The 26,890-nt window shown below is 38.0% G+C and overlaps 1 protein-coding gene across 3 annotated transcripts in view; it reads right to left on the minus strand.

Annotated features, from left to right (window-relative positions):
- Positions 1–5,534: 5,534 nt before the first annotated feature.
- Positions 5,535–26,890, minus strand: part of LDAH (lipid droplet associated hydrolase) — a 105,257-nt gene continuing 83,901 nt past the window's right edge. For all 3 annotated transcript variants that reach the window (XM_026675548.2, XM_026675546.2, XM_087947324.1), the window contains 2 exons: positions 17,234–17,316; positions 5,535–9,531 (listed from right to left, as the gene is read on the minus strand). In XM_026675548.2, the coding sequence (XP_026531333.2) occupies positions 9,340–9,531; positions 17,234–17,316 (275 nt within the window). In that variant the 3' untranslated portion in view covers positions 5,535–9,339. The remainder of the gene's footprint in view (positions 9,532–17,233; positions 17,317–26,890) is intronic.

Below are 26,890 nucleotides of genomic sequence, written 5' to 3' on the forward strand. Positions count from 1 at the left end.
CCTTCGAAAGCATTACCCACTAATCAGGCATTATAATAGTCCAATAACATCTTCTGGCCCAGGAATTCCTTGGCCCGATTGCAGGGTGACAATGCCTGATGAATTCCCCAGCCAATCAATTCAGGTTAGCCACCCTGAACCATAAACTAACTTTATCACATTTTAACCTGACATATTGTGCAGACTCAGCCCTGTGGTTAGTTTATGATTCCGCATAGCAATCTGAATCTCCAACATTGGGTTAATCCCATAAACTATGGTTAACCATAGTTGGTTAGTCCAATTATCAATGGAGGGTATAAATTATAAGTAAACAGAGAACATTCTCTCTTTAGTATCTGCAAGAACCCAAAAAGTGATGGGATTGTAGTATGCCTGTGATATAATCCTGCCTGTTTTGTTAAATGCAACCATTTCAGGGGCAGATTTAAAAAAAAATCTGTAATAGAGACTCATAGATGAACAAAGTCTGATATTTCTACCTTCCCCTTCTCTCCTCTTTCCCAACATCCACATTGGTTGGAATCATAATTTTATCGACCTCGGTGGAGATACGCCTGATTTACTGTGGGTTTGGACTCAGGTCCCATGAATGTAACTTATCTCAAAAAATGGCCAGAGGGAAGAGAGTGAAAATGTCTAGATTAAAAAAAATAGTGTTGTACATTTTGACATTTTTTACATTGTTGGGTTGCAAATAGTTGAATTAACTTTGGCGAGACCTCAAGAATGCCCCCACAGTTCACGGCTCTTGGTCTTCCGCCTGCTTTTCTCATCAATATTTTCCCTCATATCAGCTTAAAAGTTGATGAGTCCTTTCTGCAATTTGTGCAGCTTCACTTTCCTTGAATAACTACAGAAAGAGCTAAATATATGTAGAAATGAAGCTATTGGTAATGAGTCTTTAAAATACAGTGTTAGGAAAACCCAAGATGTTACAATCCAGATCTAAAAAACTCTGGATCCACCTAAGGTGTTTCTGTAGGTAATCCCTTTCTTCGTTGACAAGAAACTGGATTCCTTGGTTTTTTTTTTTTTAACTTTTCCCCCAGGAAACTAGTTGCATTTTCTTTACTCCATATTTTGAATGATTCAGAGAAAAAGGTTGTTGGAGCACACTTAATTTCTCTGGCTAAGTAGGTGCAATGGTTTTCTGTGTATACTAAAAATATATATATTTGCAGTCTCACCCCAAAACCAAGGCAGCATGCTTCTAATTTTGCATCCTAATTTATACATTTAGTTCTCTTGTGTCAAAAAACCACAGATCATTTTCTTTTTCTGGCTCTTTCTTATTTTTTTACTTTGTAGAATTTTTATTTACGATGTTCCATATATCAGTGTATATAAAAATAGACACCTATTTTTGGGGTAGGGATTAAAATGTTATATGGATCTGTATGTGAAATGTTTTATGGAAGATAACTCTGTAAGCAAGGGTGTAAATGCATTGTACGTATTCTAAAATTTAAATAGATTGTACATAATGGATTGTAAATCAGTTGTAAACAAGCAATATATATTTTCTTGAATATATTATATAGTGGTTTATATTTGTTAAATAAGCAATTATGTATACTCTTAACTAACCATTTAAATATTTTGTACAGATAAGTTTATTAAATATTTTATTGATAAATTGCTTCTCTGTATATTTCTTTTAGTATTGCAAGTTGGGATTTTCAACTAGAAATGATATTTCTACAGTTAGTTGGTGTTTTTGTAAGAAAAATCCAATTGTATATCCATTTATTCAATGCTTTTACCATAAGTGCTTTATCGTCATCACTGCATTTTTTCCTCCCTCAAACCCTGTGCATTAGGATACTGCTTTTCTCACTTGGCATAAGGGACAGAGACAAGGAAAGTGTCACCCAGATGAAATAATTTTGTTTCACTCTTTCAGAATTGAAAGGCCGGGAGTTCAACCTCTAAATTAGCCAGTTATACAGGAAAGATAGATGTACAGTGGTTGTCAGGAAATTTATACATTCCACCCACCCTTCTGCATTTTGGATACTAAAGCTTAACAGAACTGACAATTCAGTCTTATTTCCGTATTAAATGTCAGCAATATAATGTTAGCAGCACCAGCAATCATTGTAGGTTAGTGAAGTTTGAACACTTGATAAATCCTGGATTGAGCAGCTGAGGGGGACTTTTTTTCAGCCTGTACCACTATGGCAGTGGGTCTTAACCTGTGGTCTGCGGCCCCTCAGGGGGCCACGAAGGCTTGAAGAAATGTTATGATTTAAATCTTGAGTTAAGTCTTGGGAATCTGTGGCCATGATCCATGGCCACAAAAGGTATTTAAAAGGGGTCCGTGGTGAAGAAAAGGTGGATAACCTTTTACATGTTTTTTTCTATCCTGGCACTTATCTGTCAGAATGAGCCAGTGCTTCAATAAACCATTTCTTAAGATGATGTTCATTCAATATTTGGTAAGTCAGCTCTGTAACCTCTGTGGGTTCGTAAGATTCTGGCTTTCTGACTCCAGGTTCTGCCTCGTTTCCAATGTGTAAGAATCACCTCTCTCACCACAGCACCTGTATGCTAAGGGAAGAGACTAAACTTAGATATGTGTGGGGGAGTTTCCACCATCTGACGTGATTACCTGTAGAAAGTAAGGAAAATGTCCTTGATGGAGATGTACAAACACCACTGTCAGGAGGACAAGGGGTAAGACACATTTTAAGGTCACAACATAGGGATAATATTTGAAAGAGATACCTCCCTAATTTACTTAAGCATAAAAGCGGAAGGAGGGACAGCACAATCAGACTTACAGGGTTCTATTATAGCAAGTCTCAATAACAACAGTTTTAGCCTTCCTGTGGAGTTCATTTCTTGGTCTGGTCTACCTAGTGGGGCTGATGTCACCACACTTTTTGTCTAATTATAAGACCCATCTAGAAGCCATTGCTTCTGTATCAGGCAATTTAAGTCAAGCTGTGTGCCTCCATTCTTTCAAACGGCCTATGTTCCACATTAGTAATAGCACCTAGACTTAAATACCACTTTATAGTGTTTTATAGCTTTCTCTAAGCAGTTTAGTTAACATATTGCCCCCAATAATCTGAGTCCTCATTTTACCAGCCTTGGAAAGATGGAAGGATGAGTCAACCTTGAGCCGGTCAGAATTGAACTGCTGGCAGTCAGCAGAATTAGCCAGCAATACTGCATTCTAACATCACTGCGTCACCACGGCTCTATCATTAGATTTCCACTTCAGGCTTCTGTAAAGAGATTCCTGTTGTGGCAGTTGTTTCTGTCCTCTTTCCAGAGAATTGTCTTGCTCAAAACCAGACTGGTTATTCATTAAAATGAAATCAAGGAATAGGATAACTAAAGGAAAAGAGGACACCACGGATCTCCTCCTATCAGTATGTGGGCAGTATTTTAATATTTATTTAAGCTTCAGTGGGCTATGAATTAGCATCTCCAGAATCCTACTAGGGTTCTTTATAACATGCAAAATGGGAAGCCCTCCAGCTCCCTCTCCATCTGGGACAGAATAAAATATTTCTAGCTGAAGAAGAAAATACAAATGGGTGGTAAAACGATTAGTAAGAACTGAATATACGCAAACATAAAAAAAATATCATTTTTATCATGTAATGTCAAGGAGTTCGTGTCAATGACTAACACTTCTTGCCTATGTTTTTTTTTTAACACAAGGACCCCTCCATGGTTTCATTTTATACATGAGTTGAGCTGCTCCATAAATTCCGCATGACCACTGCTTAAAGCAGCAGCCACTTTTGGCAGTCACTCTATATTCCCACTCTATAGCTTTCTCTTTCAGTGTTATGGACTGCTTTAATTACTCTTGGGTCACTAGGAGACTCTCAGTGGGTTCTTACATTGCCTAAATTTCAATAAAGAGGCTTTGGGGCACACAATAATCCCAAGTCTTAACTTGACCCTGTGACCCTGAAAATAAAATGACAGCCTCCAGGGTACAAGTGGGTTTTTATCATTCCACACAGTGTTAAGTAGCTTTATTAACAGCCACATTCTTCTCTGTTATTCAAACAAAGTGTTTTGCAGTGGACCAATTAGAATAAGAAGATCAGAATAGAATAGTAAATAGAAATAGTGTGCTAATTTATCTAATGCTCATAATGTTTATAATATAAATGTGTATGTAGATAGATATAAACATTTAGAAATCTTGCAGAGCTCATTGGATATAGTCTATTCATATGGAGAATGTTCAGTGTTTCTGCAATATAGCTTTTTTACAAATGCAACAATTACATTCAATTCTTAAAAGCAAGTTCCTCACTCAAATTATTATAATGAGAAATTGTGTAAAGGAAATTTTTTATTTATTTATTTGATTTACATCCTGCCTTTCTTCAGAAGCTCAAGGCAGAATATCCAACATTTCCTTCTTTTATTTTCTCTCACATCAACAGCAACCCTGTCAGGTGGAATGGGCTGAGAGAGCGATTGGCCTAAAGGCACTGTGACTGATGATGGACTTGCCCTTATGCCACCATGTTTTATGCGAAAAGCCACAAGCAGGTTAGGAAGTCAATTCTCCAACCCTGTTACTTCCCTCCAGCAGTTCATGATCAATTCGTTGAGTATGGAAATTCAGAAATGTCAAAAATTTCATGAATTAATATAATTCCATTTTATAATTGTCTGTATAGGATTGTGCAAATCCTTAGAACGTACAGAAAGGATAAAATAGTACTAGTTTTGACTCAAAACTAGCCACTGTATCTTTTGCAAGATTCACTCACTCCTCCCACGCACATATGTACACATGCAACCCATTTATTTTGTTAAGCAGATGGGAGTAGCTTCTGGAGTAGCTTTTCAACTCATGAAAAAGACCTGATCATTTAAGTGGTTTAAAAACAAGAGTTGTCCAGCCCTCATTTGTACTAGACGCTTTAATTGAACAGTCACTCTGTTTCACTCCAACCACATTTATAGAGTCCCAAGTTTTGGCTTCTTCAATGATGTGTCTTTTGTTCTATCTGCAAAAAAATGGAACATGAGAGCAATTCTTTCAGAACTAGAAATGTGCAAATAAAACACAAGGGAAGCTATCTAAGGGAAACATAGAAGGTGTGTTAAAGATGATTTTTTTCCCCTCTTACCATTTTCACGACTTTAGCCATGAAAGCCAGTTGGGTGATCTTGGACTAGGTCCCTCTCTCCCAGCCCAACCCACCTTGTTTTTTGGGGGAAAATAGGAGGACAGTGTGTTGGATATGTTCATAACCTTGAATTATTTGTCAAAATAATAAAGGTGGGGTACAAATCAATCAATCATTCTTTTTTTTGCTGGGTACTCCGAATGCAAATCCACTTCCCCCCTTGCAAGTCAAATCCTTTCCTCCATCCCTGGGGTCTTCAAACTTGACAGCTTTAAGACTTGTGGACTTCAATTCCCAGAATTCCTCCTCCAGTCATGTTAGCTCAGGAATTCTGGGAGTTAAAGTCCACAAGTCTTAAAACTTGCCAAGTGTAAAACCATTGCTGCATAGAAACATATTTTGAAACTTACAAAGCAATGAATAGCAATTAACTGTGTTGTGTTTATTTCTGAACAAAGGTAGAAACTGACTGTAAAACTGTACTCGCTCTGGCCCAGTTTAATTTATTCCATTTAATTCAAAATTAAAATGAGAAAGAATGTTTATCCATCACTTATCAATTTCAGTTTTCTGCCATTGGGATAACAGCATTCTGAAACAAAGATCAAAGGACTCTTTCAAACACAGAAAGCAAGAAGAAGGTAGCTATATTATTAAAGAACAAGAATTCTTAAAATAAACTAGTATTTTGCATTAAGCAATTTATAATGTACAAAATTGGTTTAAATTATCACACTCCTTTATGCCCATATGTAAATGATTAGTGAATACAAACGTTTTAAGTTTCAAGTAAAAGCAGGCAATGAATCTCTGATTAAAATTCTATTGGGAAATACTGCAGTAGTTCCAAGATAGGCTTCTTGAGATGACCAGATAATGAAAAGAGTAGCAAAATTAATAAGCATCATATTCTGAAAATAGGCTGTCACTGTTACAGATGGATCAAACTTCACTGCACGAAAGTGTCCTATAGTCAGTGCTGGGTGTTTTTAATTAAATATTGAATGTTTAAAGAACTAAGTTTTCCTTTTGGCAGGCAATGCTGTTATTACCAGGTTATAAATGTTCCTCTGCCTGACCACATCTTACACACAAAAACATTGTAGGAATATGTTTTTTTAAGATCTACAAAACACCAGGATTTAATGAGACCACGGAACAAAACTGCATACAACCAAGTTATGTAAATGTAATAACCATACAGATTAGTTTTTTACACTCCAAAACCCCTCTTTCAATGTTAGATACAATGCTAGTCATGCTTATGCCACTTGGATTCCCAGTAATACTAATATCTGCCCAAGTAATATATATATATATATATACATGTATATATAGGCCAGAACATTTAATATTCCTTTTGAAGTTTTATAACAGTTCAACATGATACCCTGTCAAAGCCCTGGGGTAAATATTTTGTGGCTCTGTTTATACACACCTACTGGTGGGGTAGTGGTGGGGGAGATTTATATTGATATGTTAACCCCAGGCAATAGTGGGGCTAGATAAGGGCAGTTGTCCTATGAAACATCCTCAGGGTTGGTTTGGATTAAACTAACTCTCACCATTAGAAAAACCTGCAAAGAATAAATGCTGCTGGCCCTGAGGCTAAATTAAGATGAATGTTTTAGATAGGCCAGTCCCCCCCAGTAATCCTTTTTCTTTTTACTCCCTGCAGCCACAAGGGCGGGGATGAAGCCAGCTGAGAAGAGGATGGAGCTGGTTAAACCTGGTGCCCATCTTGCCTGCAATGGCTTCAATCAACAGACGAATCCTTTCCCCTATGATTAAAACAACCACCACCAGCCCACCACTATCACACAGCAGATAGGGGGAGCCTCCCAGGCACCTTAGCAACAACGCCTGGGCTTCCTGCCAAGATGGCCGCTCTCTTGGTTGTCTGCTATCAGCTCGGAGTTTTTCCTGAGGGTGGGGTGGGGGGATCGCATAGCACAGAACCAGCCAAACCAATCATCCAAACACTACTCCTAAGTTTGCAAAAATGTGAACCAAGTGACAAACAGCTTCTTTTTTCTTTCTTTTCTTGGTCAGCAGGAGATAGCGGTCCTGTTGGAAATGGGGCTCCAGTTGTGCCCTGGGCTTTTTTTCAGGGTGGGCCAGATGTAAAAAAAGAAAAAAAAAGAAATCCGATCTCTATGTGCACAATTTTCCATTAGTCTCCCCTCAGAATCACAGGGCTACCCTAGCTTAAATAGTGTTCAAGGTTAGGGAGACAATGACAAGCATACAACATGGCATTTAACACAGGATGCTGCACTAAATAATTGGGTAGACAAGAAGAAGACTGCTTCGGGATCAGATTACGGTGGACAGGTAATCCCAAGCCTCCTCCCAAATTCCCAAAGCACGAGCATGAATATACTTGTTTTTTGTTTTTGTGATTTGTCAAAAATCACAAAGACTGAAAAAAAGGAAGTGGGAAAGGAATTATTTCATACCCAGCAGTGACTTCTTGAGAAAAAAGTTAATAAAAGGAGTACGTCATACAAGTTCTGTCTGTTCTAAAAGCAGTTCTAAAATAACATATATAGGCAATCTTTGACATATGACCGAGCCTGCCCAACACTTTTTAATGGCCTTTTTTGTGGCAGTTGTTAATCAAATATGGTAGTTGGCTAAGTAAATGCGGTGACTGTTAAGCGAACTAAATGTTTTCTATAATGGAGAACAGAGACTTCCGTAACTTCCAGTTTTTGGCAAAACAGTCATAAAACATGGTCACATGACATGTGAGTGTGCTGCAAGCCCCTGAGGTGCAGTCACATGACCACAAGAGGAGCAACTATTGGAACCACAGAAATAGGTTATAACTCCCATGTTTTCAGGTAGTTCGTAATTTTGAATCATAGATAAGCACTAAGCAATCAGTTGTAAATCAAGGATTACCTGTAACTCAACAATTATTCCCACTGTCTGAGGCAAAAGGTTGTTCATATAGAAAACACAATTCCACAGGCTGGGTATTGAGGTGTTAAGGGCCCTGAATGAAGTGGAGTAGACAAAATGCAACTCCAGTTTTAATATTTGCAAAGCTCTAACCAATGCACTTAGATCTTTCTCAATACAGATAGTGGTCAATAGATAGTGGTTAAGTCAAGATAGTTCTTGACCTAACAACCTCTCATTTAACAGTAGCTGAAAGTTATGATAGCCATGGAAAACGTGATTTATGACCTGTCCTCACAAAACCATCATACTGCCTCTATATCACATGATTGCAATTTGGAAACTTGGCAACTGTCTCATGTTTACTACTGGTGCAGGGTCCGCTGATTGATATGATCCCGATTTGTGATCAACCATGTTAAGTGGCCATGTTGCAAGCACCTGAAATTGCTTAACAACTGTGGTAAAACTGGTCATAAAATCATGTGATGACTTGCATAACAACCACTCTGCTTAGCGAATGAAATTCCGGTCTCAATTGTGGTCATAGATCAAGGTAAGAAGTACTATATCTTACTAAACATCATTGTTGGTTCTGCTTGTAAGCAACATAGTGCTTCTTTCTGCACACCAAATATATGTCTTCTGTCACAAGGGAAGTTGAAATTACTTTAAGCAATAACAACAATTTTGTAGTGATTTGTATTCTAATATCATCACCCTAATTTATATGCTATTTTCCCCCAATGGTGAGTGACAGTCAATTCTAACCCATACCACCTCAACAACAGTACGGGAGACAATTATGGGTGCAATACTATTACAATGTTATGACAGAATGAATGGTGTTGATGAACAGACTGGGGCTTATATGTCAAAAGATCTAAACACCCGATGCAATAACTCATACAATCCTGCGAGAGACAATGTGGTAGCTAGACACAAAATTAATGGCTCATTAATTCATAAATTTGGAAAATCAAGATGGCACATGGAGGTCAGGGGATCTCTCTGTCTCTCTTTTTGTTACAACAATCCTGTGAGTTACCTGAACAGATAGTCACTGTTTGTAGAGGGAGGCTGACACTAGCCTAAAGGAATTCAGGGCTCTGGTTTTATACAGTCATCCCCATGTGTTTGCAACCTTACCTTGGGTATTTCTTAGAAACCTATCTACAGGAATGTAATACGAGCTATCGGGTTAACACCAGAGCTTCCAGAAAAAAGCAAACCATAATGCACAGACAGAAGATTATCAAGGAAGATTACATGGTCACAATACAGCTAATTCCTCCTGCTATCTACTCTGGCTTCATCATAGCTTGGCAAGATCATTCTGTATCCAGCCTGTTATCATTTCAGCCATTTCTTTGCTGGAATTCAAGACAAAAGAATGGCAGATTCCTTTCTCACAGATTCGAATATCTCCGTCCGGAAACTCCATCTTCATCTCTTCGCAGTACTGCAGAGGACACCATCTGTCAGTTGCTCCATAGTAAAAAATCAGCTAAAATAAAAATAGAGAACTGTCTTAAAGATGGTGGCAGGAAAAGAAAGAGACCAGAGCTAAATCCAATTACCAGGAAAAAAAACTAAAACATAAATAATATCCAAGCTTCAAAGAGAAATTCAAGAGCCATGGCATATCATGGTAGATGATGAAACATCGTACATATGTATTAGAAATACCTAGGTAATGAATGACAATGGTCAGAATTTCTTCAATGGAAATTTCTGAAGTTGTAAGACACTTTTCAACCAATCAAAAGAGACCTACTGAGAATTACTGCATTGTTTAGTAATCCAATGTGACACTAAGGATAATAGCCCTTGATTGGGAGGATATTTATCCACAACCAACATAACAGGTGGAGAATGCAGTAGATTTTTAAAAATATCTGCTTATCTAGCCAATCTACAGGCAGAAACGTTTCTTCTGCCAGAAAAATCCAGGAAGTTTAGTCCTCCTGCTTCTTCAAGTTGGATGCAAAACAAAAAGTCTTAGATGTAAAAATTGGAACCTGAGGATCAATAGGATTTGTTTCCAAGCAAGCAACTTAGTATGGGCTGTTTGTTTATTTACTTATTCCATTTGAATAGCCACCTATCTCAAACCATTAACTCTGGGTGGCAACAAACAAACTTTGCATGGGCCGTTGCGCCTTCCAGTTGCTTTTGTTTTTACTTTTAGGGCCAAATCAGACATCATACTAAATGCGTCATTTTGTCAGGGTTTTTTTTTAGTTTTTTTTTTAAAAAAACTTTTAAATAAATAGCAGCAGCAGATAGGGAGTGATTTTTCACTGGGATCTCAGCATGCAGGGAAGGAAGGTGAACCCTTTCCTCCAAAACATGAACTGGGTGTCACAGCCCAGAAGAAAAGTGAACAAAGAAAATAAGAGTAGATCCAGACTGCCCAAGGAAAACATCCTGACATCTTGTGCTTTGCTTGCAGGTTATCTCTGTCTGTGTAATTAAAAACTTGTGGATTCCATGACCTTGAAAAACCAACCATCACCAACAGGAGCCATTCTATATATCCCCGAAAAAGGCAAGTTTCTTCTACTTTCTGGGTTGCAGAGATACTGCATGAACACAATGTCTGCATTTTCCCTTGCTTATACTTCAGTTCTTCCCATCCCATCATAACACTAGCCCAGGAGGTAGAGTTATGAACTGCTTTGAGATGATCAGCTTGTGCTTCATGTTGTTGGTTGGCTCCCCTGTGCTGAGACATCAAATTCATGTTTTATATTTAAGTGAGTGATTCCTTTTGTACTGCTGACCTCTTTCCTCTAATCCTCTTTCCACTATTGCAGCATCCCCCCCCCCCCAAAAAAAAGTAATGGTCATAAATAAATCTAACGCTTCTATTTTGGATTTAATGCATTATCACTGGATGCAAGCTTAAGTGTTGCTATTTATCTCCAAATGCTTCACGCTCGTGTCCTATTACTATTAATTAGGAATGATAGGACTTGCAGTCTAATGTATTTCGTGCTACATTGGGACGGCAGAGTCTAATAAAAAAATGTCCATATAACTTTTGCTTCTTTTTACTGACTTGGCTTGGTTTTCATATGTTTCAGAGCTTCTATTATAGTTTTATATCAATCATGGATATTTTAAAGATACTCCTGTAAAAAAGGTAACTTCTATGGGATTGCAATGCAGTGGTGGATGGAGTGACAGATAGAATGATAGGAGAAAAAGGAGTCTTCATGGATCACTGCCCCTCACCACAACCAAATGGAGAGATGTATGGTAAGGTCATCTTACTACACAGGCAGATTTCAGAGTACAACTAAAGAGTAATGCGATTTACTATTACAAATTTCATACCTTGGCCTCAAATGCTGAAATGTCTCAAATAGTAATTTAATAAGGGAACTTCCTTTAGGGGAAAAAAAAACCTTCTTTGTTCATTAACACTCTATTATGAGCTGAATCTATTTTACTTTGTGCTTAATAATATATGCTGCAACTTGACTAGAATATTCATTATTTAACAGTACTGTACAGTATGCACATTTCAATGAGTGCAAGTTGATACAGAAACCTTCCCTAACCTGGTGGCCTACAAGTATCCTCAACTTTCCAGACACAATGGCCAAATTGCTAGGAATTACGGAAACTGAAGTCCAACACCTCTAGAGGCCACTGGTTTAGGGAAGGCTGGTCTACAGGAGTTTGCAAATTTGGATTATGAATGTGAACCTACTTGTGAGACCTTCTGCGGAAGTAAGCTATTAAAAAAAGTCCAAGCGGTCAAATATAGTGCAAAAAACTACACTTATTGTAACTCTGCTTTACTTTCTGCTCTCCAGGAGCTCAGTGTCTCCCTCCCTTTCAATTCTATTATTTAGATTTGGTCACAAAAGGACAAAATTGGCACTGCTTATGTGGGCTAAAGCATGGTTAAGTGCTACATATAGCAAAATCCTCCCGGGCTGCTTTTCTAACTTTGGACCTCAGCAATACACCATCCAAAAAACATCGGAGATCTGCCCAAATGAAAGGTGTTCCTGGCTACAGAAGATGTTTTAGACTTATTCATGCAGCCTATTTGAAGGATTTTCCAAATTGGAGGGAAATAATTTACTCTGGCTGGGGGAAGAAAGTCTGCTCTTGTGGTGTCTTCCATACTGCTGCTTTCCAGATTATGAATCTTTCAAGGGCAATAACTATTAGACCGCTATGGACAGCTTTGGACATTGGATTAAAAAAAAAATCCCTGGGCAATAGTAGACAAGCTGTTTCAATAAAAGCAACTCAGAATTGGTTTTGGCTGCTTCACTGCACAATTTTTCTTTATGTTGATATAAAAAAATAAGCCTGTGATGGAAAAAAAGAACAAAGTTAAGTTAGAGGGAGGAAGAGGAGGAGGAGGAAGAGAAGGAGGAGATGTTTCTTCCAAAGGCATTTTGACTTAAAATGTTGCGTAGCAAAACACTTCATCTTTATGAATGACCTTGGACCAAGGCCCAATAAATTTCCTCCTACATGGTTAGTTGCTTGCACATGCAGGACTTTGGCACTTGTAGATGGCCTCACCTCTTTTCTTTCATTGGCTGTTTATTACAGGAACACAGGAAGTTATATCACACTGAGTCAAACTATTCATTCATGTAGCTCACTACAGGGTCAACAGCATGGCATAGGGCCTAGTGGTTTGAGAGGCTGCCTTTGTCCTCTGGTGTCTGGAGGGCCAATTTCAGCTGATAGGTTCTTGAGATTAAATAATGTCATTTATCAGTATCTAGGAAATGGACCTTCTCTGTTTCAGCACCTGTCATCAAGAATGAGGCTCCCCAAGATCTGTGTGGCTCCCAACCTGAAGGACTACAAGGATTATTCTCCTAGACCAGGGGAGACCAAACTCAATTTCATTGAGGTCTGCATCAGGGTTGTGTTTGACCTTGGTGTGGGGTGCAGTGGGCTTGGCCAAGGAGGCTGTGGGCAGCTTGACATCTCTTGTGTCAGAGGAACCTGTGGTGGCCCAAGCGCTCTACCAGCGAAAACAGGCTCCCGAGCTCCAGCCCTATCCTAGACTTGGGCTAAGATAGTTTGCTGGGTTGGAGGGATGTATGGGAGCCTGCTGAGGTTACCAGCTTATTCTTTTTTCTTTTGTTTCGGTTGATATTGTCATTTCTTGTTACCATTATATTGTCTTTAGAGTCGAGGCTGCATCAAACTGAATAAACAAAAGTTTTCAGGTGCTGGGTATCATTTTGTGATTTTGCACAAATAGACACCAAGGGCTCAATTATACCAATGCCAATGAGACGTTTGTATTTATACCTGAGATGGAAATCCAGCATTTCACCAAATTTGTCACTGATGTAACATTTGTTTTAAAAAAAATTGTGAAACTAACAAGAATTCCGCCTTGCTTTCCCTTCTAGCACAGGGGACTACAGGTGAAACTCGAAAAATTAGAATATCGTGCAAAAATTCATTTATTTCAGTAATGCAACTTAAAAGGTGAATCTAATATATAAGATAGACTCATTACATGCAAAGCAAGATAATTCAAGCTGTGATTTGTCATAATTGAGATAATTATGGCTTACAGCTCATAAAAACCCCAAATTCACAATCTCAGAAAATTAGAATATTACATGCAATCAATAAAACAAGGATTGTAAATAGAACAATATCGGACCTCTGAAAAGTATAAGCAGGCATATGTACTCAGTACTTGGTTTGGGCCCCTTTTGCAGCAATTACTGCCTCAATGCGGCGTGGCAGCCTGTGGCACTGCTGAGGTGTTATGGAAGACCAGGATGCTTCAATAGCAGCCTTCAGCTTTTCTGCATTGTTCGGTCTCATGTCTCTCATCTTTCTCTTGGCAATGCCCCATAGATTCTCTATGGGGTTCAGGTCAGGTGAGTTTGCTGGCCAGTCAAGCACAGTAATCCCACGGTCATTGAATCAGGATTTGGTGCTTTTGGCAGTGTGGGCAGGTGCCAAGTCCTGCTGGAAAATGAAGTCAGCATCCCCATAAAGCTCGTCTGCGGAAGGAAGCATGAAGTGCTCCAAAATATCCTGGTAGACAGCTGCGTTCACCCTGGACTTAATGAAGCAAACCAGCAGATGACATGGCTCCCCAAATCAACACAGACTGTGGAAACTTCACACTGGACTTCAAGCATCTTGCAGTGTGTGCCTCTCCATTCTTCCTCCAGACTCTGGGTCCTTGGTTTCCAAATGAGATGCAAAAGTTACTCTCATCAGAAAAGAGGACTTCGGACCACTGAGCAACAGACCAGTTTTGTTTTTCTTTAGCCCAAGTAAGACGCTTCTGACATTGTTTGTTGTTCAGGAGCGGCTTGACAAGAGGAATACGACATTTGAAGCCCATGTCCAGGATCCCTCTGTGTGTGGTGGCTCTTGATGCACTGATTCCAGCCTCAGTCCACTCCTTGTGAAAGTCCCCAACACTTTTGAATGGCCTTTTCCTGACAATCCTCTCCAGGCTGCGGTCATCCCTGCTGCTTGTGCATCTTTTTCTTCCACACTTTTCCCTTCCACATAACTTTCTATTAATGTGCTTTGATACAGCACTTTGGCAACATCCAACTTCTTTTGCAATTACCTTTTGAGGCTTTCCCTCCTTATGGAGGGTGTCAATGATGGTTTTCTGCACAACTGTCAGGTCAGCAGTCTTTCTCATGATTGTGATTCCTACTGAGCCAGACTAAGAGACCATTTAAAGGCTCAGGAACCCTTTGCAGGTGTTCTGGCTTAATTAGCTGATTAGAGTGGGACACTTTGAGCCTAGAATATTGAACCTTTTCACAATGTTCTAATTTTCTGAGATTGTGGATTTGGGGTTTTCATGAGCTGTAAGCCATAATCATCTCAATTATGACAAATCACAGCTTGAACTATCTTGCTTTGCATGTAATGAGTCTATCTCATATATTAGTTTCACCTTTTAAGTTGCATTACTGAAATAAATGAACTTTTGCACGATATTCTAATTTTTCGAGTTTCACCTGTAGAAGAACTGTTGTCTTCCTTACTCCAATCCTCAGAAAACATGCCCATAGAAGGAAAAAGCCATTGGTTCTTGCTCTCCTGGCTTAGATGGGGGTAGAGAAGAAGTGATGGAATCCACTAATTGGTGCCATAATAATTGTGATTTAGGAGAACATCTGAGCATCGCTGTGACCAGAATGAAAGAAAGCAGTTATTAATCCATTTGATTCACTCCTGGAATATAAGGAACTAAAAACTACAGTGAAAAAAGTGTCCAGAACATTATCAACTTATTGCAGGGTTCCTTTTTAAAAAAAGAACTATATCCAATTTGATTTGCAACTTCTAGGTCTAATTCAAAGGGCTGGCTTGAATTAAACATTTCTTCTTGGTTTTACAAATCTTTCTCAACTTGATGGATGGAGAGCGTGTAGTCATATAGAAGTTCTTGAACAAGAACGACCAGCATTTTCTACCCTTGGTCATATTGGGTGGGACTACAGGGAGATACATTTAGCAAGATATATGTCAGGAGTCCTTTATTCCTGATGTATGGACACTTCTCTTGTGTTTAAGATTCCTGGAAAAGTAATATCAACGCTCCCTTTTTTGAGAGAGTGAGAATACGGATTGAAGTGCTCTAAAATCTATGGCTCCCTGTTATTATCCATTAAAGTTTATCCCTTGCTGACACTTGGAAGATTGGTATAAATACAAATTGAATAAATAAATACAATATAATTACAATTTGAATGCATGAAGCCTTCTAGAGCAAGCCAGATCATCCTTCATCAGCCTAATTATCTTATTAATAGATAATATAGTATAGAGCTGATACTTCTGGGCTAGGCATGGAGTAAACAAATTGTTAGCAGGACTGCACAGCCCAATAATTCACAGGGAGCAGAAAAACAGAGTCAGATACCATACTAGTCCATACAACTAGGGTCCATACAAATAAAGTTGAGGCATCAAACAGAGTCTATTATCCAAAATACAAGAACCAAAGTCAGGGTAGAGTCAAGTGTCAGGGGTTAAATGAATTAAGTTAGCCAGAAGCAAGATATAGAAACATTATTTCCAGCCTTGTCTATTACAAACTAAAAGCTTGTAAAGCCAGAACTTATAAAACTCCATCTAGGCTCCCATTATTAGCCATTAGGCTATTCAAAAGGAGTAAGTCAAACTCTACCATTGAGGAAGCTTCATTGACAAGTAGACCAATTCATTAGTCACATCTGCATCCCTGAGTTTGAATTCTCAATCTCCTCTGTTCCCTAGAATCTAGTATTTTCTGCCAATTTAGGTGAGGACATTTGGTTGAAGTCGCTATGACATGATATATCCCATGATGCCTTCAATAAATAATGTGAATTACATAATTGGCATCAATTGCATTATGATATGAATGACCACCATTCTAGCAGATGATGTCACTTCTCATCAGATGTTATAATAAAAGGTCCTCTATCTTATGAGATTCTAAGCTACGACTCATGCCCCCTCCTTGGGTTCTGGTCTTTGGTTCAGAGAACGTACATGGTATGGCTAGAAGTGCAAATTCACCTTCAGAGGAGGACTCATCCTGAGAAGACATGTCTTCAAATAAAATACAGAATTCTCTTTCTTGTTTGTTTTGACTTGATGATCCTTAAACTATTTTGATTGTTTCGGGTATGTGATTTATGTTTTGTATTGTATTTTTGGGCTGTAAAGAGCCCACGAGACATTTTAAAATTAATAAGCAGTATACAAATGACACAAATTTATTAATATATAAAATAGATAAATTAATAACATATAATGTCTTAATACCTAGTTTCTCTCTTTTGATGGTGTCGAATTGGGATATTTTGTTAATTTTATTCTAAAATATTCTTAGCTCACTTAAACTATTACAAGATGAGATGAGGTACACAGAATCTTGCAAATAATTATTAAGTTACTGAAATTTGGAATTAGAGCTGAGTGAAATGGAGTGAATTTGAAAACAGATAAACAAGAAAGCTGGAAATAATTCGGAAAAAAAGCTTCAGAGCAGGTGGGAAAGCAAATAGAGCACTTATTTGCAACTCTTTAAAGCTACTGTATCTTTTACACAATCACTAAGTCGTCACACAATCACTATATTTGCACACAAAACCTCCCCCCCCCATTTTGGAGTGGAATCTGAAGTGTTGAACAGTCCTAGTATCCAATGGAAAGTGTAAAAAATAAAAGTCTACCTTATTTAAATGCTGCTTTATTGTAGAATTGTCTCGCTCTTGAACACTTCTCATTTCGTGGCTTGCCAGGTACATGATGTTTGCTGCAGAAATAAGACACACAGGCATGCACATCAGAAAACAGAACTTACACAGGAAACCATGTCTGGCTACAGTCTTCAAATTTTGACAGCTTTAGGGATTATTCTCCGTTTCACAAAAATGTCTCCCAGTTGGTAGTCAATCCATGCCTGCCTGCCTGCCTGCCTGCCTGCCTGCCTGCCTATCTATCTATCTATCTATCTATCTATCTATCTATCTATCTATCTATCATCTATCTGCAGTCATTAGAATGCAGTATTGCAGGCTAATTCTGCCGACTGCCAGGAGTTCGATTCTCACCAGTTCAAGGTTGACTTAGCCTTCCATTCTACTGAGGTCAGTAAAATGAGGACACAGATTGTTGGGGGCAATAAATTACAATAAATTGTAAATTGCTTAGAGAGGGCTGTAAAACACTGTGAAGCGGTATATAAGTCTAAGTGCTACCCATCTATTAGAGGGATCTTTGGGTGGGAAACAAAATAAGAAGACAATACAATAAAATTACCATTTAAGACTACAAACAGAAGGTATGAGACATGAAAGGACCCAATAATTAGGCTGACTAGTTTCAATTTTACTCCTAAGTTTGTCTTTAAAACATTTTAACATTTTAAAAATTTTTAATGTTGTCTTTTTTATTAAAAAAATGAACTAGACATGTAATTCTTAATTAAAACATTTATGGAAAGAGTTAATTACACAAAATTACATGAATTTACATAGAAGAGTTCTAATGGATGCTTCCCCTGAGCAGCCTTTTGCTTGAAAGAAATGACGAGTGGAAGATTGTAAACCAGAGACATGGATTTCTCTCCAGAGGCAGAGAAAAAGGAAATAACAATTGGACTGCTCCTTACCAGTGACCTCAAACATTAAATGGGGCAAATTCCTGTAGCACTTTAAGGAAGTGGAAGCAAATGACATTGAGGTAGAAGAGAGGGCAGAGCTGGATTTCAAAAAATTGATAACTTTCCATATGACTTGATATCAATGTACTTGCCAGCTCAATTTAGAACTCTAGATTCAAGGTTTAAAACCAAATTATTTGACAATTCACCATACAACTAGGTATTTGGAATGATCTCATCCATCCCCAACATCTGGCTCGCGCAGATTAGATTCCAATTTCTCTTGCTCCACAGTACATTTGTATGGGATTAGTACAAATAAAGTGAACAGGAATATTCAGGAGTGAGACACAATTGCCTAGAGTTATCAATTCTTCACAGAGCTGTGAGAGGTCAAAAACTTCAGAGTGCAAAGTTGATGATTTTGTGCACTGTACTTCTTTTATTCTACCCCAAGAGTTTCTTCCAAAGGAAGGTTGGTAAAAGTGTAAAGATGTTTTGGATCCAGGGGTCTAATGTTAATGGTAAATTTCTAGCCCTCAAACTTTCTACCAAAGGAATCATGCCACCATAGCGATTATGTTATGCCATTGGCACAGTTCTTCATCGATGGAGCAGTTCTTCCATTCTATTTATATAGCTATCACATTCGTAACCTGCTTCCTATCAATAAATCCAGCCTGTGGTAGGTAGCTAACAATACAAAATAAAACATTCTCTTAAAATGACAAAGCACAGTATAAAACCCATAAGTGTGGACAATATTAAAATCACAGCAAAAGAAGCTTCGAACAATTAAAATCTAAAAACTGTACATAAAAACAAAGGACCCCAAAGAATAAAGGCAGAAGTCCCACAGTTTAAGACTATTTCCTTAGTGTAATAAAGCATACTAGTTCATTCTAAATCTGAAAGCTGCACAGCCTTAAAGTTATAGCCTGCACTGTTTTACAGAAGAATCCAAAGCAACTTAGAAAACAGATCTTTCATTTAGAGCAGGGCTCTTCAAACTTGACAGCTTTAAGACTTGTGGACTTCAACTCCCAGAATTCCTCCTTCAGTCATGTTAGCTCAGGAATTCTGGGAGTTGAAGTTCACAAGTCTTAAACTTGCCAAGTTTGAAGACCCTTGATTTAGATCTTGGCAACTTTAAGTTGTGTAGTCAGCTGGGGAATTCTGGGAGTTGAAGTCCACACCTCTTAAAGCTGTAAGGTTGAGAACACTGCTTTACTGGAATAAACAAAATCCCTCCAGTGCCAGCAACACTAGCAGCTCCAACTGACCCAGCTAACACCCACCACAAAACAGCAAATGCGTACAATTATAGCTGTCTGAGAAATTCAGTGACCTGAAGAAGTGTTATGAGGATCAGGAACTTCTATAACAACAATACTGTTATTTAATATTATTAACCAGGCATAAAAGAACAATGAACCACTATATTTTAAAAGGAGATTGCTTAGGAAGATGCTATTGTTCTGGACAGTAAAGGAGACAAAAGAAAAAGACTAGAAATCAGAAGGCATTTCTTTATTCCTAGGTCAGCTCTAATGCACTTAGGTGTAGAGAAAATTGCATTCTATAATCCTATGAACGGGTCTCTTTTTGATGTGGAGGGTGAGATGGTGCCTCCCTCCCTTTTCTCCTTTTCCCCATCAGGGATGATTAAGCATTGGTGTCCTTTTAGTCATGTCCCTTTGCTAAACAGAGGCTGCTAACTGTGCCCAAAACACGTTTGATTTATTTATGACGGTGCAGCCCCGAAGGAACTCAGAATCAAGGACCAAGAAAAGAAAAGAGGGCTTTATATCACTGGTAGCTCTTTCACCTAACATGTCACAACCAGTGCTTAATATTTTCACCAGCTAAATTAATAGTACTCCCTTTACAGAGCTTAATGATCAAAATCAATCAAGCTTCTTTCAGTCTTTAGAACTATTTGACATTGATTCAATCAGCCACCAATTGCCAGACAGAAATACCTGCGCATACAGCGCTGAAGTTCAAAACCATTGTTATAGTTGTCTTATGGCGAGGAAACAAAACCATGCAGGACTAAACAAAAGATGAACTGTGCTTTGAAACAATAATCTGCAACAGTCTTAGTGCTATTGGGTTGTGCTTAATTAACTCCCTCCACCTCGAGCAACATTTGGAGAAGATCAAGTAGTAGTAAAATGCTTTGTATTTTACTTTCTTTAATGTGTCTCTACAATAAGGTATGGAACCTCTGACTATTAAGACAGCACTGAACTAAAGACCACTTCATTGCTCACTATTGGAAGTCCTGGTGGGAGTTGTAGTTTAACAAGATATGGTGGACATATGTTCCCCAGCTCTGCTTAGAAGCAAATACATTAATGGAATGGTTTTTCTGTCTTTCTTCAACTCACATTATGTTCAAAAGGCAAACAAAGCATCTATTATATGTCAATTCATTTCCTCAAGGATTGCAACCTATGAAAGAAAAGTTAAAGTTTGCCAACAGATATTTTTCTGTATGCATACATTGGTGCAAACATTTCCTTTCCTCTGGGAAAATGGTAAACCTCATTCCATCTGCAGCAAGATTCATCCATCAGTTTAATCTATAATCCGAACCAGCTTGCACAGCCCACTGTTATCTTGGATGCAGTGAGTGCAAGTTATCCCTGGAAGCTCTTAAGTTTTTGTTTTATTACTGCAAACTCCAAATGCCAACTGGCTGATGGTTTGGAGTAAAAAAAAATACATTAGTATATAAATTTCACTAAAAACTTGCATTAGAAGTCGAACGGTCACAATGTGCTTGCGGCCATGTACACTGAAAGTTAGAAACTTCTTGAGTTAACTAAAAACAAATAAACAAATATTGTCAAACTAATTTAGGAATATAGGAAAGCTTAACAGCCTTAACCAGTTTAATATAAAGAGGGATATAAACTATGAGTTAGGGAATTAAAAATAAAGTATGTTTACTACCACTTTCCTATTAACTTTTGCTCCGCATAAAGCACCACAATGTTGAAGGAAGAACTGTAAATGAAGAAAAGAAAAACTGGAATTGGAACCTCCTTTGACAAAAAAAAAGTATGTTATTTATTTATTTATTTAGATAATTTAATATGCTCACATGGCAATGTGAAGAACATAAATAATTAAAAATCAAACAATAATAGAACATTCAGATGATAATAATCCATACAACCAAGGTCCAGGATCAAGAAAAACAACCCAGTTTGCCAAAACGCCAACAATAAAGGAGACATTATAACACAGATGATAGTGAGGCCACAGGAATAGAATAATCAATAATCTGAAGTATGTATGTATGTATGAATACGTCTGTGTGTGCATGTGTGCACACACAGACATACAGAGAGAGTATGATTTTGTGTGTTAATTCTGTAAAACAATAATTACATACAAATAAGTGTCTTTTCCAACTAAGTGGATTACAAAGGTAGCTCCATCTAGTTTATTTTCTAATTTAACTCAGAGACATGCAGTTTGTATCTTAATTATCAAAACATTCTGGAAAACCCCGGGATTCTACAAGAACTTTCTGAAAGGCTAGGGTTGATCTATGAGGCCAAAGCAAACGAATGGGGAAAATATATTTGGGAAATAGCCTTTGTATCATTGTTCTGTCCAGATGATTTTTGTTAAGTTATTGTAAACCACTTGTTATGATGTGGAAGAACAGATAAAAGTGGTGGATTCAATAAAAGCAAATTAAATTATGGTAGTAATATAACTGAGTTTCCCAGGAGAAAAATGTCCCAGCCACCCTGAGGAAAGTATGATGTATACTGCAACAACAACAACAACAACAACAACAAAAAGCAGACTTCTCAAAACTGAAGGCAAAAGGAGAAAAATGCCCTTCTCTTATCCTTTTATGCCTTCTTAAGTAGTGGAAGATATAAAAGCTAGAAGCCGGAAGAAGGTAGATTCATTTGGGTACCAAATGGTTAACAAATGTTCAGGTGAATTAGCTTCAGATAAATTAACACGTGGAACTGAGGTACAGCACACATCACTAGGAACTGGAACAGCAGGTAGCTTCAATAAGGATACGTAATTCAGCTAATATGGCATGAGATTGCCTGAACAGAAGTTGGTCTGTCATAACTACCTCATGCCACAATTATACTTTCAATGTATGGTTTGGCTGAATTTGAACCAACTGGATTGTTTGCTTTCCAGGCAACTTTCTTTTTCTTGTGGCAAACTGTTGCTCAAGTGGTATCACTGGGTCTATACAGGGTAGTAATAAGAAGCTCTGTCTTTGAAGCTACAGATGGAAGAAACTGAATGTGGAAACACTTTATAATAACACTAAAGAAAGCTAATTCACTAAATAGAAAGTGTCCTCTCATATTGCATTACAGTATGGTATGCTGGCTTGACAGCCACAAAGACATTACAGAGGGTGGTGAGTACAGCACAAAACATCATGGCCTGTTCCCTGATACCACTAGATGACATCGCTAGGACTCGCTGCCTTAGAAGAGTGAGGAAAATCCTCAGGGACGACTCACATCCCAGTCAGCACTTCCTCACTCTCCTACCATCAGGTAGGAGATATAGAAGCATAGCCAGCCGCACCAACAGGCTGAAGAACAGTTTCTACCCGTGGGCTGTCAGGCATCTGAATGGAAAATAACTTCATGTCAACATAGTATGACAGTATGACATAGTATGACTTGCGGGGCCGGCGCATTGTGGAACAAGGTCACACAGTATAATAAGATTGGGACTGGGTTAGGGACTTCTTTCCTCACTGTAAATTGTGTTTATGTGGGGCTGCACGAAGGGAGGCTCAGCCAATCTCATTGTACACATATTGTACTCTGACAATAAAGGTAATTAATTAATTTTTAAAAAATGTATATGCCTAAATCTTTATGCCTTCAGAAAACTAGTATGCAGGAAGGCTAGAATCCTTTCTGTCAATCTTGTTTTCCCCAAATAGGGCTTTCTCACACCTATACCTCTAAAAGATGCCATGAGAAACAATGAATATTTGTTGATTATCTCACCAGCCAGGTTGCTAGCTTTTCAAAGCAGTAATAATGCTACAATATCAATGGATAGGTCAGATTATGTAATGGTCTGTAGGAATGACCTTGGGAGAGAGAAAGAAGAGCTGCAATCTAGACAATCATCATACAAAGGTATCTCAGTCCACAGGGTTGTCAGAAGCATCTCAGAAGATATCATCTGAGTCCTTTGGCCTTTTAAGAGTTTATTGCTTATGGAAGACACAGTTAGTGCCTTATTGTAGCTTGATGACTTGGGAATTCCTTTCTTTTTCATTGATTTCTTACTAAATAGTAGGACATTTTAACCTAGTTTTATTACAGCAAAAACAGCAATGATAGTAAATTGGGTCTTATTGAAACATTTCTTAGTCTGATGCCTCAGCATTCTAGATAAGCTGCTTATTCTACTTTGACACTGACTTGTAGGGTGACTCTTAATGCTAATTTGGGTGAATACATTCTAACAACCTTCCTGAAGTGGTCATTAGGAGGAGAGCTCACTCTTGGAGTGATTGATCCAAGGTATGGGTCAGTCCATTGATGTTGTGAACAAGTAGGTATCCAGTAGGTCTTTAAAATTTAGAAAAGGAAGGACAAATTAATGCATGCTTCTTTCAGGATTAACATTTTGTTGGTGAGTCATTCTATCATTCCTTTGATTTACTACTAAGGAGCTCAGGAGCAGAACTTTGAAAACTGAAGAGTATTAATTCAGGCTTAATTTGTTGATTACAAAGGGTTATACTATAAAAAGGATCACTTTTACAGTGTTATCGTCACTATGGCAAAGAAATAATCTGATGACACATACTCTAATACTACTGTAATACTCTAATACTATTCTTCCCCAATCAATAGCTTCATTGCTGTTTGCAGGTTAATCCTACCGACTGCAACTTGTTTGGCAGTATGTTTTTTTTAAAGTCAATTTATTTTCAGTATCTTCTTCTCACTTCTCTTTCCTTTCCATTTCTTAATGTACACTGGGTGAGTCATTCCAACTGAGCTCTCCTACAAATGACCACCTCAGGAAGGATGTTAAGAAACTCCCAAACTATGCTTCGTGTTTTTTGGAAGTTATGAGCAGTTTCACTATCAAAGCATTCAGGTTTCATGAGTAATATTTATGGTGGAAATAAAACTGACAGCTTTCAATTTTTTTTTTTTTTAAAAAAAAAAAACCACACATAATTATGGAAGCCAAACTGCTTTCTTTTTCTCACTCAAGAGCATCTGTAGAGAAATCAAAGTTCTTACGAACAATAAAGCAACTTGTTAAATTCCTGCCCATCTACCTTTTCTTTCCTTCATTTGGAAAGAAGGTAAGTTCTAAATGAGGGTCACTCGGACAAATGACTTGGTCTGTCAACATAATAAATCCTTTAAAAGCCATTTGTTTCTTTTCACTAAATTAGTATGAGCATCCCATCCTTAAATAGGGGAAACTTCAGTTCATTTTCAAAAAGAGGAACAAAGCAGATATAGAGTACAAACCACAAATAAGGACTGTCTTAGGAAGGTAAGTCCTCAGACAACATTAAGCAAACATTTTAGTCAGGCATCACACAGGAAAACAAACAGTAGCAGAGGAAATGTGAAAGTCATTATTCCTTGGTCTACCTTCCTGAAAGGCAGGTGATAAAATATGTTTCCAGGGCTAAGGAAATGTTCTTTGAAAATATGTATTATGGAATATAATTTCTTACCTCAATTACAAATGGGCATTTAACAACTTTGCATGAGCCTAACTACGGGAACTCTACCAAGAGAGGGTAACTTTGTTTTCATTTAGGCAATCTAACCCTATAGACACCGGATACAAGTCTTGGAGAAGATGACTATGGATGCTTATATATTTTCTCTCTAAGTTTAACTGTGGCTTGGAAGACAGATAAATAGACTCTGCTGCAGTATTTTAAAACTGCACACATTAACAACAGTATATTTACATGGAAAATGGTCAGCATGATAAAATAACATAGACACGTCTGTATCTCCTTCTACTGTTGTGGTGAAAGTGAAGAAGAAGAAGAAGAAGAAGAAGAAGAAGAAGAAGAAGAAGAAGAAGAAGAAGAGGAGGAGGAGGAGGAGGAGGAGGAGGAGGAGGAGGAGGAGGAGGAGGAGGAGGAGGAGGAGGAGGAGGGAGGAGGAGGAGGAGGAGGAGGAGGAGGAGGAGGAGGAGGAAACAGTAAGCACCTCCTCAGTGTATTTTTCATTCCAGTACAAATATGTATTTGTGCAAATACTTGCATGCCACATGTTTAGGAAAAAAATTAGAGCTTACATTTTTGTGTAGGATTAGTTGTCATGGCATCATGAGAGATACAAGAGTCAACTACAGGAAAGTCCCACTTAACAACCCTAGATATCGAGACGAGATAGGCCGATAGGGGCAACTGAAGCAAACGCTATGGCTATAAATCAGTGGTGGGATTCAATTTTTTTTACTACTGGTTTTGTGGGCGTGGCTTAGTGGGCGTGGCTTGGCTTGGCGGGCATGGCAGGGAAAGGATACTGTAAAATCCCCATTCCCTCCCCACCCCACTAACCTGCTTTCCAGCTCCGTTCTCCTATGCAGGGCAACAAAAGAAGACCCAGCCGATCAGCTGGGACTCGGGAGGCAGAGAATAGATGGGGGCGGGGCCAGTCAGAGGTCGTATTTGCCGGTTCTCTGAACTACTCACAATTTCCACTACCAGTTCTCCAGAACTGGTCAGAACCTAACCTGCTGAATACCACCTCTGCTATAAATGCGGAAAGTTGATGGGTGCATTGCAATGGCTATAACTTCAAGGTTCAGTTGTAACTAGCACTTGTTCAATGCCAGTGTAACTTGGAATGGTCATTGAATGAGGACCACCAGTAATCCATTGTATTATTTTGCTTGCAGTGAGATGCAGACTGTAATTGGATTTAAAGTCATGAATCTGGAGTGAATCTTATAAATCACTTTTAATTCAGAAAGAGATAAGGAAATGAAAATGTCACTAATCTGTGATTCTTAATATCGAATCAACAGAGTAGGTCTGATAGAAATTAGCAGAAGATATTTCAAATTAGAAAAATTGAGTCAAGGATCAGGTTATTTGCATTTCATAATATGGAATGTTTAATTAACTCTGGCTCCATGGTCCAATGTCCAATGACATGTTCTAATGTCTCCAAAATTATTTATCAACGTTTTCATAAAAATAAGCTTCTGTGATATGCAGAAAGTTAGCAGAAAGTTAAGATGATGCATGACAGATCCATACATAAATCCCACAGAGGAATATATTGAATTATGGTTAATACTAACAGAAAAATCACTGGACAATTTTGCAGGGAGAGTTGAATTAATATGTGTATGAAAGAACAGATAGATTTCAAATTGTAATTAAAAAAACCACTTTTATTATCAATTTAACTAATCAGCAATGGTAGCAATAATAATGCCATTGTAGGATTATGCTTTTTACTTTAACTTTAAAAATATGATCAGAAATAGTATGTCAACTTAAAAATAGTAAGTCGATTAATTGAATTTTGCTTGGGTGCTGACTGTGGTGAAAACTAGAACTAGATATGATACATTTTATACCCAGGATCGTTTCATTCTAGCCAGCATCTGAAATAAAATAATTCCAATTCATATCATTCAAACAGCATATAAATATGGGCGTATGTGTCTACATAAGATTGATGAATCATTCATTCAA

Source organism: Notechis scutatus, chromosome 1, assembly GCF_049901735.1.
Source record: "Notechis scutatus isolate UNSWTSFEM ecotype Mainland chromosome 1, rNotScu1.2, whole genome shotgun sequence".
Lineage (NCBI taxonomy): Eukaryota > Metazoa > Chordata > Lepidosauria > Squamata > Elapidae > Notechis > Notechis scutatus.